Source organism: Mercenaria mercenaria, chromosome 2 (genome assembly GCF_021730395.1).
Source record: "Mercenaria mercenaria strain notata chromosome 2, MADL_Memer_1, whole genome shotgun sequence".
Taxonomy (NCBI): domain Eukaryota; kingdom Metazoa; phylum Mollusca; class Bivalvia; order Venerida; family Veneridae; genus Mercenaria; species Mercenaria mercenaria.
Window position 1 is genome coordinate 23,431,354 of NC_069362.1, and position 17,492 is coordinate 23,448,845.

General features: G+C 37.8%; 1 protein-coding gene across 1 annotated transcript; it reads left to right on the forward strand.

Moving 5' to 3' along the window:
* The first annotated feature begins 3,162 nt into the window (after positions 1-3,162).
* Positions 3,163-16,171, forward strand: LOC123563510 (late histone H1-like). Its single transcript, XM_045356348.2, has 3 exons — positions 3,163-3,579; positions 14,459-14,623; positions 15,701-16,171. Exons 1-3 carry the CDS (start codon positions 3,223-3,225, stop codon positions 15,791-15,793), a joined length of 615 nt encoding a protein of 204 aa, XP_045212283.2. The 5' UTR covers positions 3,163-3,222; the 3' UTR covers positions 15,794-16,171.
* Positions 16,172-17,492: the final 1,321 nt, after the last annotated feature.

Below are 17,492 nucleotides of genomic sequence, written 5' to 3' on the forward strand. Positions count from 1 at the left end.
TCAGCTTCGGAGGCCACTGTAGCAACTCAGCCATTGAGGCCCTTGTAATCACAAAGCCAGGGAGGCCGCTGTAAATTCTCGGCCGTGAAATCCCTGTTACCACTCAGCCACGGAGGCCACTGAAACGATTTGGCCAAGAAGGCCCTTGTAACCACTCAGAGACGGAGGCCCTGTTATCGCAAAGCCGAGAAGCCCTTTGTAACTATTCAGCCACTCAGGCAGCTGTGACCACTCAGCCACGCAAGCCCCTGTAAATACTCAGCCACGAAGGCCACTGTTATCACTCAACAATGCCGGCCACTGTCACCACTCAGCTACGGAAGCAAATGTAACCACTCAACCACGGAAGCCCCTGTAACCATGAAGGCTCTTGTAACCTTTCGGCCATGGGGGCCACTGTTACAACTCAACCACGGAAACCACTGTTACGACTGAACCATTGATGCCACTGTAACACTTCAGCCACGGAGGCCATTGTAACAACTCAGCCATGGAGGCCCTTGTAACCATTCAGCCACGGACGTCAATGTCAACACTCAGTCACGGACGCCGCTGTAACCACACAGCAATAGGGGGCATTGTAAACACTCAGCCATGGAAGCCAAGGTGGCCCTTGTAACCACAAGTCACGGAGGCCCTTGTAACCACACAACCACAGACCCCTTGTAACCACTCAGCCACGGAAGCCACTGAAACTACTCGGCCACGTAGGCCCTTGAAATCACTCAGACACGGAGGCCCATGTAATCGCAAAGCCTATAAGTCCATTGTAACCACTCAGCCACTGAGGCAGCTGTGACCTCTCAGCCACGTAAGACCCCCCACCCCCCACCCGCCGAGAATTTGTGTTTGAGAAATATTTCAAACTTCTGCCAACACTACGTAAATTCAAGTGTCTGGTTCATAAATTGCCAGTAGAAAAATGAAGATTTTTTTAAAATATTGTTAGAGGACTAAGAATCTGTCATTGATGTAACAACAACTTGTTAAGTGATGTATTGCATAATCTCTTCAACTGTGCTTCGCTTACTTTAATGATTTTTAATGTTTCTTGCACAAAAAGGCAGAACTGAAGAAAAAACTCGAGGAAATATTATTTATAATTTCAAGGAAGATATGACTATACATGTATAATTCTCAAGGTCACAACCCAATTCCCGATGTTTCTCATTTTTTTTCCTCATAAGCAGGATTTAAAGCAAATAAAGGCGATATTCGCAACTGTATCATTAAAGGCGTCAGATGTCCCCCAACTAGCCCACGGTACATAATGTTTTGTTGATTTCATTTTTTTTTTCACGCATAGTATCGGCAGAAAACCACATACATATGATATTTTATAATATTTGTGTCTAATAGCATTTTGCCTTTTCCAAGTACATTTGTAATTGTATCACACTGAGTAGAAAAAAAGTTCATCTACTTCAATTCCGTCAACACAACTAGCACCGGACGTCGCGTATATTCTCAGCGGGCATATTGAATTACGCATTCACCACTCGTAGGGTTGTGGTAGGTACTACAATGGACAAGTGGTGCATTTGTTGAAATATTCTTGTAATTGTTGTGTACGGCATACTGTTGTTCCATTTCATACAATCTGAGTTATATAATGCAGTAGTACCTACATCATGGAAACCCGTAGCTCTACATCAGATTTGAAACTGAAACCAGGACGTAGGCCTACACGAACAGTATGGTTATATGTTCCGGTCGTAGCGGTTCGAATCATGTCGAAAATGTTCCAGGTGTGATCAAAACAGAAACATATTTTAAGTTCGATTACTACCAGGCCGCCGTCGATGCAAAAGCTACTCAGTGTACCCGATAACAGCCTTAAACGGAAGGTTCCACACGCTAAAGAGGCCCGAACCGGGTCGAAAACATGGTCAAAATACATGGTGATATTTTTTAAAGTACTTTCACTAGCCGGTCATCTTCTATGGCCCTTTAGTGCTATCCAATTCAGGGTCTATACATGTACGTCCATATATGATATTTAGTATGCTGACATTTTGAGATACTATGTTGAAGTTTCAAGTAACTAGATAAACACAGCTAACCGTAACTGAGCAATCAAAATACCAGAATATGCCCATGTCAAAGTATATTAACTTAATATGCTACTATTATGACAATGTATTTGATTCTAAAGAAATAAAAGTTGCTTTGTCTTAAAGTATGCTAATCAAATGAGAGTTCATATGCTAGTTTTATATTGTGATTATGCTGTCAGCTGTGTAAGAAAAACGACTTTGCACGTGTTGCGAAAGAAACATCTCTACACGCGGCGAACCGCGCCGTTTCACAATCAGCTTACAACGACGGATGAAGTCACTGGATTGAATGTTGAAACTGGAAAATCTGTGTTTTATGAACAATATGGACATCACGTTAGAATAAGAAGAAACTATCTATGATTCGCTCCTAAACTTTCGAAGTCTTTAGGATATGTGCATGACCTTCACCGGAACAAATGCCGTGCAGTAGCAGGACGTGAAGCCGTGAAGCGGATATTACCGTAACAAGTTCCTGAAATAACCGTTCTCTTCATCGGAATTTTCGTTTATAGACCATTGATTTTATTATACAAAATTTTCTTGCTCAAATATTCTCCATTTAGTAACAGATCCGCTCCTCTTATCTCAATTCTTGAATAGTCTGATGAAAGGGCATCAGTTTGTCAGTATGCATAAATATTTAAACGATCCTTTAGACATTTTGTGTGTATGTTGTGCTCAGTATATCCATTCTGACTCCTATTTTCCAAGAATAGTAATTTCAATACAGTATGTCCAAGATATAATTTGGCAAGACACGTGCACCGTAGATGTAGGTGTACATCCAAAAGCAGATCCATTAGACAAAATATATATCTGTTATCATTGAAACGCAAGAAAATCATTCAGTGATTAGCGCGTTTCAATTGTTGAACAATTTTTTAAACACTAAGAAAATTATTAAGTTAGCCAAATTATAAATATAGATCTAGTTTTAAATAAAAATCATCATAAACGTCTACGTGTTTACATAGACTTAGCAGTAGAAATCTAGTTGAAAAGATATCGAACAAAATATTCTACTTTTCCCATAACGCTAGCCGAACCTCAATTGTCTTCTTAACGGTTCGCGCGTCGTTAATAAAGTACTGCGCGCAAGTACTTTACGCGGGAGTTTCATTTCGTTTTGCAAAGAAAGACAAGAAAAGCGTGTGAAGTAACAATGGCGGCTAAAGAAGGAACAATGGCTGCGGCAGCCAAGAAACCGAAACCTAAGCCAACACATCCAACATACCTAGAAATGGCAAAAGATGCGATTGCTTCGCTGAATGAAAAGAAAGGTTCATCCGTTCCAGCAATACAGTCGTACATCGCTGGAAAATACACTATCGATGCGGACACTGTGAAAACACATTTGAAACCCGCGCTTGCTAAAGGCTTGGAAAATGGCACATTTGTAAGACCCAAGAACTCGGATGCGAAGGGCTACACGGGCAGATTCAAAGTTGACAAAGCGAAGGCAAATGAGGAAGAGAAGGCAAAGAAACAAAAACTCAAAGATAAGCTGGCAAAAGAAAAGGTACGTTTTCAAATTAACTACCTCGTGAACTTGCAGTCAGTTATTTTTCAGTATTTCAATGCATAAATGATAAACCAATCTTTCCGAGATGAGCGTTTCTTGAAAACCACTATCTTGAAGGTCAAAGTCACGTGGGCAATTCAGGTCTGCTGTCTAGGCTATTGGTAGCATGCACGTAACCGTTTTATTGTTGAAATACATTAGTTCAGTCACATAAACAAAGATACCTTTCTCAATGGTCAAAGGTTACGCCACCTGGTGCATCTGGCATACGCCCACTAAAAAATCTGGTGGATGTAAATTTTTGGCTCGGTTTCCTTGCAAAACAAGATGGTTTCTGATATATAAAGCTGCTATAGAAGAGCTGGGAAAATCTTGAGCTGTCAAATCAAATTGCTTTTGGCTTGACTACTCGAAAAATAAGTAAAGCTATCCTACTCACCATAACGTCTGTCAGCGTCACACCTTGCAGGCCCAGATCCAGGGCCGGGCCGAGGGAGCTGTGCTCCCCCAGTTGACTGAGAAGTGACCTTTACTCGACAAATTTGCACCAGACTATTTTGGCAAAGAAATATTTTCCCAAAATTTAGACCCAAAACGCATCACAGCTAGGCCACCATTTCATACCTATACTTTAAAATTTTCCAGGGGGTCAACCACTTGACCCCTCCCCCCCTAAAATAAGGGGAGTACCGCTTCAGTACCTCAAAATTTAGTCCAAAAATGCACCAGAGGCCACCATTTCATACTTGTATTTCAAAGTTTTCCAGTTGGGAGAACCCTGACCCCCTGAAATGACAGGATACACCCTCCCTAGGCTACACCCTCCCATACATCAAAATTTGGACAAAAAAATGCACTAGAGCCCAGCATTTCATACCCGTATTTCAAGGGGGAGAACCCCCAACCCCCCTAAAATGAGGGGAGTACTCTGCTATATGCACCTCGTTTGTGACCCCTTTGTTCTAAACCAGTGCCGGTCAAGATTTTAGCTAGACTGTTTGAAGAATAAGTAGAGCTATCCTACTCACCACGGCGTCGGCGTCACACCTTGGTTAAGTTTTTCGTACCAGTCCACTTTTTGACAAAGTCTTTTGAGATAAAGCTTCGAAACTTTTAACACTTGTTTACCATCAGCATGGCCAGTTATACGCAGGAGCACATAACTCCATCAAGAATTTTGGCTGAATTATGGCCCTTTTTGACTTGGAAATCTTGGTTAAGTTTTTCGTACCAGTTCATATTTTGGCAAAGTCTTTTGAGATAAAGCTTTGAAACTTTCAACACTTGTTTACCATTACCATGACCAGTTATAGGCAAATGTACATAACTCCATCAAGGATTTTGACTGAATTATGGCCCCTTTCTACTTAGACATCTTGGTTAAGTTTTTCGTACCAGTTCATATTTTGTGTAAAGTGTTTGACATATGGCTTTGAAACTTTTATCACTTATTCATTATAATAGTCTTTATCTATACAATACAATACAATACAATAAGTTTTATTTCAAGTCGGCAAGACACAAACATGAAACATAAGCTCTAATGAGCTTTTTAACCGACCATTAACAAATATATATGAAGTCAACAAGAATATAAATAGCTGTAAAAGAAAATGTTATATATCTAAAAAGCACACAAATTAAGCACATCTAAAGCTGTGGAAAAGCTGCTGATCCTGACCATAGGCCTAAAAACTTCTATAAGAACCTCATGTAAATAAAAAACTGAATTAGCAAAACGAGCACAAAAGTGCGACAGAAAAGAAAAATGGTTTTAAAAAATCAATTATCCCCTCAAATCAGATTTGAAAGGAACTGATCAGCAACTTTCTCACAGAGAGCAAACACATTGAATATAATATTAAGGAACATGGTTAAACAATCAGTGAAATCATATAAAACAATGCGACACATATAAAAACAGAAAGAATATTATGAGGACATGCAATAAGTTACCATGCGTAAAATAAGTGTAATTGCTGACTGCAAAGTTGCTCTAACTATCACAAAAGCAAGCACAATACAAAAATAATAAGCACAAAATGATATGCAAAACTATTACAAAAGCAAACACTAAGCTCAGAGTAATAAACACAAATCATATGCAAATGAAACAAGCAAAAGGAGAAACAAACTAAAAATAAAGCATACTAAGGCACAGGACAACACTTAATATTATTTAGGTATACGCACCTGTGCTGTGATTAAATTAGAAAAGGAAAAAAATAATTTAGTTTGATGAGGAGTTACAGGCAATACAATTAGTTTTGACCATTCCAACAAGACATAACCCAGTAGGCATTTGACGTCGGTTAGACGTCGGACCCCGACGTCGGATTAACGTTGGATTTTGGTTGGATTTGCAAACCGTTTAGACGTCGGATCCTGACGTTGGCTAGACGTCGCAATCCGACCATTTTCCAACCTAAATCTAACCACTTTTCAATCAAAATCTGACAAAATTTTAAACGTAATTTGCAATCAAACAAGTAATCAACACATGTATTTTATCATCTTTATTTCATATTATGGCAACGTAAGTCTAAAACAATAAGTCCAAAAAGTAATGCAGTAATTGAAACTTTCAAGTTTCGTCATTTTTGTATGATTCTTCAACTCCGCCAACATTTCCACCTGAAATGTATAAAATTTGACAGTTTCATTATTTAACATATACAAATAATACTAGTGCTATTACGAAGAGCATAATTAATAAGGGCATGTTCTAATCTCTGGCCTGGCCTGGCCCGATGAGCCCAATTTGCGACTGAGCCGGGCCAGGCCAGGCCAGGCCATAGATTTCAATTTCGTGAAAGTGATTTCTATAGCATCTTTAAAATCTGACTTTTGGAATAAGTTTGGATATTTCAGACATTATATAAATACATTCTGAACTCCCACTCTGTAAAATTATACACCTGGGAATAAGCCTGTAGCTAACATAACTATTATGTCTAATTTAAAGGTGATGCCTGATTAATTGTTATGACTATTATCAGGGGATCTCCACCTCAATTGACCCTTGACTGGTGGTTTGGTTTTCCCCAAATTGAATAACCTAACTAATTTTATTATTTTGTCTATTGAGGATTATTTAGTATTGTCCGAAGTTATTGAACTAGCACTCAAGAATATATTTTGTATGCTTCCGTAAAAAAAAAATTGTGCCCAAACATAAACAAAAATATAAATATTGAAAACCAAATAAAACATAAACATTTCTTTACTGCCAGGTCGTACATGCAGATAAAGTTGTGCTGACAAAACGTTCAGCTACCAATCTCGGGACTGTAAGTTCGAAACACCTGTTTGACCATTTTCATTATCATTTTCTTTAAATTTCCTCTGTAAACTTAGAATGCAGGAAAATTATCACTTATCGTGATTTATTGTTCATTTATTGAAGAAAATACACAAGTATTTGACATTCTTCTACATACAAGTTATTACCATAAAATGTTGTAAGAATAAAACCAGTATCAATAAAATGACATTATATTGATTGAATGAAAACAATCTGAATTGAAATCGAACCCACGGTAACATGTGTGAAAGTCGGAGAACTTACCACTACGCCACTGTGCCATTGGTAAACTTTGCATGTTATTTTGGTCAATTTAGATATTTTCAGGTTACAAATATGATGTAAAATAAAGAGTGGCACCTGTCAATACGAACGGACAACAACTTTCAATTTCTAAAATAATGCTACCTCCGTTCTAGAACCTGGGATAGTATGGTGCGGGGAAGCGATATATAAATTTTGTAGTTTAGGTTATACACATACTGAATATTTTTGTAAGATTGTTTTTATATTGATCTAAGTATGTGGGGAAAAAATCATACAAAGTCTTGTGAAACTGGCTCAAGAGCATCTTTTAGCATAAAATATATCACTTAGAAATAACATAAACACAATGCACCATTAGTTTTTTTTTGTGCAAGAAAAATATCAGTAATCTAAAATGCCAACACCCTGACAATGAGTTAGAGGTCCCACAATTAATGAATATTATTTTCATTACTCTTCCATAAATTGAACATCAGCTTAACTAAACCAAACACATTAAAAGTTCAACTGAACAGTTAAAAGGTCAGCTAGGGATAGTGGGGACACAACCTGTAATTACAATCCCAAAGAGATGTGTTATGTAAATATTCAGTTATATTGCAGCAGGTAAACTTATCAGTGAAATTAGCCATTCGTTTTAAAACCAAGTGTTAAAGTTGACTTTAAATAATTTGATTACAGAAAAAATGGGACGTTATCATTTAGTTACACCATTTTCTTCAGTGCAAATCTGTATTTCAAATAAGATGAATGACGGCTAATTAATGATTCTCCAGAGGACTGGTTGACATGCAGCAAGTAAAACAATGCAGGTTAATACTGCCTGCTATTGTAATTGTATATTTAGATTTTATGCCATTCATTTCTCTATGTATAATAAAATCTGGCCAGGCCGGGCCGGGCCAGGCCAGGCCAGAGATTAGAACATGCCCATTAATAAGTGTCAAACAAATATGTAATATTTTAAATTCTATGAAAAAAATATTCTATAACTTCCTAAAATGTAATTAAATGAAATTGCTTTTTAAAGTAACAAACAAAAATAAGTCTTTTTTTTTTTTTTAAATACGGAATATATATCAGTATAACTTTTAAAATAAGTATAATTTTTAAAAATCTGTTACTCACGTTGCGGATCCTTCCCTTTGTGTAAAGTATTTATAAACTTGCTCTATCTTATCCCAATAAATATCAAATTACAGGAAGACTGTGTAAACCGATGCAGGCTTATCTCGCAAATGTGTGACTAATAGACAACATGTGTAGAAGAGAAGATCTATGTGAATTTAGAATAATTTATACATGTGTATAGAATGCATTTTTATCTTGAACAGTTTAAAGTTCGTGAAAAAATCCGTCTCCGAAAATAGACAATCTCATGCGATATTGTAACATAATTAATATAATGTTTGTTGTAAGAATGAACTATTATTAATAAGCGCATGTCCAGGCCTTTATGAAAACAAGTTAATATCTTTAAACTATACTAGCAAAATTATACCAGTTAGTTTTATAACTAAAAACATTTATCAGACTTTCTATCCAACCTAATTCCAACGTCTTCTAGACGTCTAAGTCTGACGTCTATTAGACGTCGTGGATATGACGTTGGTTAGACGTTGGATTCAGGTCGCCGACGTCGCGATCAAAATCCAACGTCGGTACAACGTCAGGTGTTTAATGGGAAGAGATTTAAATTGATTAAAGTTTGAACAAGTTCTGTAGCTTTCCGGTAGTGAGTTCCACAGCACAGGGGCAGCATACCTAAATGAATTCTTACCAAATTTAGTTGTTTTCACTCTAGGGATTTCTAAAATGTTCGTGTATCTGAAATTATATTTGGATTTTCTTTTTTGTACTAATTCTGATAAAACTGAAGGTGCCAAGTTATTTAATATTCTGAAAGTTTCAGTTGCCATAGTTTTCATTCTTCTGATGTGTAAGCTTGGTAAATTAACTATAGCAAGTAGGGAAGAGTACATAAGTTAACTCTATCATCTTTTTTGGCTGAATTACAGCCCTTTTTGGACTTGGAAATCTGTTCTGTTTTCATACAAGTCTATGTTTTGTCAAAACTATTTGACATTATATCTTTTAAACTTTGAACACTGGTTTATCATTATGATTTCCATCTGTAGGCAAGAGTACATAACTCTGACAACTATTTTGGCTGAATTATGGCCCTTTTTTGACTTTGAAATTGGTTCACACATTGCCATTTAGTGCAAGACTTATTGAAATCCACAAATACTGGAACATTGTTTGTCTATTTTTTTTTTCTTTTGTCTGATTATCTATGTTAATATTTTGACCCCATTCTTCAATCAATTCTTCGAATAGTCGAGCGCGCTGTTATCAGACAGCTCTTGTTCATACCAGTCCACATTTTGACAAAACCTATTGAGATAAAGCTTTGAAACTTTCAACACTTGTGTACCATCACCATGTCCAGTTTTAGGCAAGAGTAGGCCTACATGACTCCATCTAGGATTTTGGCTGAATTATGGCCCCTTTTAACTTATAAAACTTCGGTAAGTTTTTCCTTCTAGTTCGTATTTTGTGTAAACTGACATGGCTTTGAAACTTTTATCACTTATTATAATGATCTCTACCTGCAGGCAAGTGTACATAACTCTGTCAACTATTTCGACTGAATTATGGCCCTTTTTGGAATTTTCGTACAAATCCAGGTTTTGTCAAAACTATTTTACTTGACTGGCTTTGAAACTTTAAACACTTGTTTTTCGTTGTGATTTCTATTTTGGCAGAATTATGTCCCTTTTTGGACAAATCAGTTTTATACCAACTGTCAATATTTTACCTAACCTGTTTGTCAAATGGCTTTGAAACTTTGGCTGCTTGTTTACCATCAAAGTTTACATATGTAGGCAAGACTATATAACTAGGACATGGGCTTTAGCTCATTTATGGCTCTTTTTATACGCCCAAAGGGACGTATTATGTTATGATGCTGGTGTCCATCTGTCTGCCCGTAAACAATTTCATGTCCGCTCTGTAACTCTTGAACTGCTTCAAGGATTTAAAAGAAACTTGGCACAAATGTTCATCACATCAAGACGATGTGCAGAGCGCATGTTTCCGATGGCTCGCTTCAAGGTCAAGGTCACATAAGGGGTCAAAGGTCATACCTGAACACCTTGAAGGATTTTTAAGAAATTTGATGCAAACGTTCATTACATCAAGACAGCCTGCAGAGTGCATGTTCTAGATGGCTCGCGTCAAGGTTACACTTTGGGGTCAAAGGTCATAACTGAACCCCCTTTAAGGATTTCGAAGAAACTTTACACAGATTTTCACAACATCGAGGACTATGCACAGTGCATGTTTTGGGTGACTCGCTTCGAGGTCAAAGTCGCACTTAGAGGTCAAAGATCATATGACTTTGTTTAGTGCCCGCTCTGCAACTCTTGATTGAAGGATTTTTAAGAAAATAAATGGCACAAATGTTCACCACATCCAGACAATATGCAGAGCGCATGTTTTGGATGGCTCATGTCAAGGTCAGTTAGCTGTCAAAGGTCATACCTTCAGGCGTATATTGCTCCGCATTCAAAGCGGTGCTCTTGTTTGACATAGAAATTAGTTAAGTTTCGCATTCCATTCCATATTTCGTCTGTTTGGCTTTGAACACTTCCTTACCATCATGGTCACACATTGCCATATAGTGCAAGACTTATCCAAATTCACAAATACAGGTGCATTGTTTGTCTTGTCTATTTTTAGCTGACCTGAGCACTTCAAGGTGAGCTTTTGTGATCACCTGTGTCCCTCGTCAACAATTTGACTGTTAACATTCTTGAGGTCACAATTTTGGCCTAATAATGAAACTTGGTCAGAATGTTACCCTCAATAAAATCTTGGACATGATCGATATTGGGTCATCCAGGGTCAAAAACTAGGTCACCAGGTCAAATCAAAAGAAAAGCTTGTTAACAAGCAAGAGGCCACATTTATGACTGTATCTTCATGAAACTTTGCCAGAATGTTAATCTTGATGATCTTTAGGTAAAGTTTAAATGTGGGTCATGTAGGATCAAAAACTAGGTCACCAGGTCAAATCAAAGGAAAAGCTTGTTAACACACAAGAGGCCACATTTATGATAAGATCTTAATGAAACTTTGTCAGAATGTCAATCTTGATGATCTTTAGGACAAGTTCGAATCTGAGTCATGTGGGTCAAAAACTAGGTCACCAGGTCAAATCAAAGGAAAAGCTAGTTAACACTCTAAAGGCCACATTTATGACAAGATCTTAATGAAACTTGGAATGTTAATCTTTATGATCTTTAGGTCAGGTTCAAGTCTGGGTCAGGTGGGTTTAAAATCTAGGTCACCAGGTCAAATCAAAGAAAAAGCTTCTTAACACTAGAGGGCACATTTATGACTGTATCTTCATAAAACTTGGTCAGAATATTAATCTTGATGATCTTTAGGTCAAGTTCGAATCTGGGTCATGTTGAATGTGACTACTTTTTATGCCCCCAAAGGGAGGCATATTAGTTTTCAACTGTCCGTTTGTTCGATAGTCACAACGTTAACCTTTTGCATGAAGGCACTTCACTTGCGAACCACTGCACCCAGGACCTTCAAACTTGAGTACACGACCCCTATTGACTTTGGGGTCACCAGGTCAAGGTCACAGGGGCCAACGTTAACTTTTTGCATGAAGGCACTTTACTCGGGAACCACTGCACCCAGGGCCTACAAACTTCCACTTGCTAATAGTACTCATTGAGTACATGATCCCTACCGACTTTTGGGTTACCAGGTCAAACGTCAAGGTCACAGGGGCCAACGTTAACTTTTTGCATGAAGGCACTTTACTCGTAAACCACTGCACCCAGGACCTTCAAACTTCACTTGCTGATAGTGCTCACTGAGTACATGACCCCTACTGACTTTGGGATCAAAGGTCAAGGTCACAGGGGCCAACATTAACTTTCTGCATGAAGGCACTTTACTCGCAAACCACTGCACCAAGGACCTTCAGACTTCACATGCTGATAGTACTCATTGAGTACATGACCCCTACTGACATTGGAGTCACCAGGTCAAAGGTCAAGATCACAGGGGCCAATGTTAACTTTTTGCATGAAGGCACTTTACTCCCGAACCACTGCACTCAGGACCTTCGAACTTCACATGCTGATAGTACTCATTGAGTACACGACCCCTACTGACTTTGGAGTCGAAGGTAAAGGTCACAGGGACCAACGTTAACTTTCTGCATGAAGGCACTTTACTCGCGAACCACTGCACCAAGGACCTTCAAACTTCACATGCTGATAGTACTCATTGAGTACACGACCCCTACTGACTTTGGAGTTGAAGGTAAAGGTCACAGGGACCAACGTTAACTTTCTGCATGAAGGCACTTTACTCGCGAACCACTGCACCAAGGACCTTCAAACTTCACATGCTGATAGTACTCATTGAGTACACGACCCCTACTGACTTTGGAGTCACCAGGTCAAGGTCACAGGGGCCAATGTTAACTTTTTGCATGAAGGCACTTTACTCGCAAACCACTGCACCAAGGACCTTCAAACTTCACATGCTAATAGTACTTACTGAGTACACGACCCCTATTGACTGGGGTCAAGGTCACCAGGTCAAAGGTCAAGGCGCTGTGGGGGCATTTGTCACCATTAGTGACAGCGCCTGTTTGTTTTTAGTTCACCTGAGCACAAAGTGCTCAAAGGTGAGCTTTTGTGATCGCCCTGTGTCCGTCCGTCTGTCATCAACAATTTGACTGTTAACACTCTAGAAGTCACAATTTTGGCCCAGTCTTAATGAAACTTGGTCAGAATGTTACCCTAAATAAAATCTTGGACGAGTTTGATATTGGGTCATCTAGGGTCAAAAACTAGGTTACAAGGTCAAATCAAAGGAAAAGCTTGTTAACACTCGAGGTCACAATTTTGGCCCAATCATAATGAAATTTGGTCAGAATGTTACCCTCAACAAAACAATAAAATCTTGGACAAGAACGATATTGGGTCATCTGGGTTTAAAAACTAGGTCACCAGGTCAATTCAAAGATAAAGCTTGTTAACACTCTAGAGGTCACAATTACGGCCCAATCTTAATGAAACTTGGTCAGAATGTTATCCAAAATAAAATCTTTGATGACTTGGATATTGGGTCATCTGGGGTCAAAAACTAGGTCACCGGGTCAAATCAAAGGAAAAGCTTGTTAACTCTCTAGAGGTCACAATTTCGGCCCAATCTTAATGAAGCTTTATCAGAATCTTACCTTTAATAAAATCTTGGACAAGTTCGATATTGCGTCATCTGGGGTCAAAAACTAGGCCACCAGGTCAAATCAAAGGAAAAGCTTGTTAACACTGTAGAGGCCACATTTGACTGTATCTTATGAAACATGGTCAGAATGTTAGTCATGATGATTTCAAAGTCCATTTTGAATCTGGGTCATGTAGGGTCAAAAACTAGGTCACCAGGTCTAATCAAAGGAAAAGCTAGTTAACACTCTAAAGGTCACATTTATGACTATCTTATGAAACTTGGTCAGAATGCTAATCTTGATGATCCATAGGTCAAGTTCGAATCTGAGTCATGTGGGGTCAAAAACTAGGTCACCAGGTCAAATCAAAGGAAAAGTTAGTTAACACTTTAAAGGCCACATTTATGACCATATCTTAATGAAACTATCTTGGATGATCTTTAGGTAAATAGGTCAGGTGAGCGATACAGGGCCTTCATGGCCCTCTTGTTTAAGATGCAGCCTTGAAATTTGGATGACATGTACAGTTTTACACAACAATCTTGAAACTGACTTTCAGTGACCATTATTTTGACCTACTGACCTACTTTCTTGTTTTTTAAGATACAGCCTTGAAATTTGGATGACATGTGTACATGTGTAGTTTTGCAGACTGATCTTAAAACTGAATTTCAGTGACAATAAATGTGACCTACTGACCTACTTGTTTTTCAAGATACAGCCTTGAAATTTGGATGACATGTACAGTTTTGCATACCGATCATTTTAGCATCAGTTTTACATTTGAAACATGTAGCTCAAATTACTCATGTGAGCGATCCAGGGTCGTCATGATCCTCATGTTCTTTTTTCTGAAAATCTGATGATATTTTGACCCAGACTTCCATCATTTCTTTGAATAGTCCTGAACAAAGTCCAGGCTACTATCTGAAAAGGGTGAGAACATAATTATTATGTATGTTAGTTTGATAGCTCTTGTCATCCCTATACTTTCATCACATGTCAGTTGTACATATATGCATCACTTCTGCAAATTGCAGAAGACTGCTACAAAGACTGTTGTTAGAAAGACAGGAACAAAGAAGTCGCCAGCAAAGAAAAAAGCTGATGACAAGGCAAAAAAGAAGGTAACTAAGAAGACTGTTACAGCCAAAAAGTCACCTGTAAAGAAAACGGTGACAGAAAAGAAACCAAAGGCAGCCAAGGTTAGCATTTCAAAGTTTTCAGTTCGTATTCAAAGAAATTTTCTTATACAGAACTTTCTGAAGACATACATGTAGTTACAAATCAAAACACCACATTCTGTAGACGAACAATCTGGTAGCAAACAACATCTAATTTCAGCTCACCTTAACCAAAGTTTCAAAGTGAGCTATTGTGATACCTGTGTCTGTGTAACATTTCTATTGTTAACAACTTAAGAGGTCATTTCTTTAGTCTTAAGGAAATTTGGTCAGTGCCTTTCACAGTAAAATCTTGGGAGAGGTTTGAAGCTGAGTCATTTTGGTTTAAATACGAGGTCACTAGGTCAAAATATAGAAAAGTATAATCAGGGGGAAAAGATCCCTTGGAAGCATAGAATGCAACCATGCAAAATAATCGCATATTGGTTTGACCGAGTCTGTCAGAGTTAGGAACATGGTTATCTAATGGATCATGAACTAGGTCACTAAGTTAAATTGTGGAAAAAAAACTTGTTCACACTTTGAAGGACATATTTTCTACCTGAAGTATCTGAAACTTGGTCAGATTGGAATGGCTCTATTTATGTACTTTAAAGTAATTTTCTTTTTGAGTGTAATATATTTTTATGCATCCGAAAATTGGCATATTAGAATCTCACTGTCCATCCTTTTGTGTGTGCGTGCGTCCATGTAAGCTGAAGTTCGAAACTGAATTCTTGCGTCAAAAAGTAGTTCGTTTTGTCAAATAAACCTGGTTAGTTAGCACATAAGGTAATTTTTCTACACGATCTTTATAAATCTTTGCCAGAATGATTGCCTATCTGAATGCTAGATTAAGTTTGAAGAAATCAGGCTAGTGTTGCAGGACCTTTGTGGCCCTGAGACTTCCTAAAGTTATCACCTGTTTGAAAGATTTCCATCTCTCGCTCGAGGACTTAAACAGCATGCTTTATCTTGTAGTCTGCTGTTGAAACAAAAATTGGATAGGCAACCGCATAACTGTTAACATTGATAAAAATAGATGTTCATAATGTATGAAAACTGTAATTTTTCAGTGGAACAGCTTCTATAATATTAATACAGAGGTTGTTTTTCCAGGCAACATTAAAAACTCCAAAGAAAACGGCGAAAAGTTTGAAGGCTGTGAAAAAGACCAAAACGCCAGCTTCAGGGACCAAGAGCAAGAAGTGAAATACATGAAGTTGAAAGACATTTCCAGACTGTGATTTGATTTGTTTGTAGTTAGAATTGAAGTCCTTAGGTGCTATGTTTTGTCAGTAGTGCATAATTATTTTATAACCAGTGGTGTTAATTGTTTGAATGTGTTAAACATTTAAGGTAATTTAGTAAATGCCCAATCATTTTTTTTCAAGATGACGCATAGACTGCTTTCATTGTACAATTATCATAAATTTCATTCTTGTAAATTCTGATTACAACCATGTTTGTGCTAATTTAATTTTTAAATGATACTAGATGTAGAATTTTTAAAATTGAGACACTTAACAGGTGCTTGAGGTTGCACTGTAATACATTTGTTTTTACCAATAAAATTTGTTTTAAATTCAATATTTGTGAGTATTTTGCCTTTTTAGCTTGACTATACGAAGTATGAAGAGCTGTCCTACTCAACCCGGAGTCTGCATCCTATTGACCACTTTTATGAAATATCTCCCCTTTTTACTTAGAATTTAAGGTTAATTTACATTCATTTTCACTGTATCTCTGCTATTACAGAAAGGATTTGATTCAAACTTAAAATAGATGTTCCTCATCATCACTCACATCATATGACACAAGGTCCATAACTCTGGCACCAATTTTTCATGAGTAATTTCCCCCTTTTTACTTAGAATTTAAGGTTAATTTTATGCATTTTTACTATATCTCTTAATACAGAAAGGGGTTGATTCAAACGTAAAATAGTTCTGCATCATAACCCACATCATTTGACAAAAGGGCTGTAACTCTGGCACCAAAATTTGATTAATTATTCCCCTATTTACTTGAAATTTCAGTTTAAAGTTTCAACAAATTTCAACACTGGGACATTATTGCAAATGCGTCAATATTTTAAGTATCCTTTGTACAGGACAGTACGGCAGAACATGTAATGGTCAGGCAGAATGTTGGTAAAGATGTTGCTTTATCAAATATTTCTGTGTTTTGATGATATACTCCTAAATCATAAGAGGAAATGAACAAAACCTGATGGATAGCCATTGGAGAAAAATATTCACTTTTTATGCCCCCGAAGGGAGGCATATTAGTTTTCAACTGTCCGTCCGTTAGTTCGTTTGTTCGTTAGTCACAACGTTAACTTTTTGCGTGAAGGCACTTTACTCGCGAACCACTGCACCCAGGACCTTCAAACTTCACATGCTGATAGTACTTATTGAGTACACCACCCCTACTGACTTTGGGGTCACCAGGTCAAAGTCACAAGGGCCAACGTTAACTTTTTTGCATGAAGGCACTTTACTCGCGAACCACTGCATCCAGGACCTTCAAACTTTACATGCTGATAGTACTTTATGAGTACCAACCCTACTGACTTTGGGGTCACCAGGTCAAAGGTCAAGGTCACAGGGGCCAACGTTAACTTTTTGCATGAAGGCACTTTACTCGCGAACCACTTCTCCCAGGACCTTCAAACTTCACATGCTGATAATACTTATTGAATACACCACCCCTACTGACTTTGGGGTCAAAGGTCAAGGTGATGCGGGGGCATTTGTCACCATTAGTGACAGCTCTTGTTTTGGCATAACTTTAAAAAAACTAAATAGGAGTAGAGGTTAGTATTTTATTCCCAGACAAATACTTGCAACATTTAGAAATTCTTTAACATTCTCAAAGCCATTTCTGAAAGTAGTGTAATATAGAAATA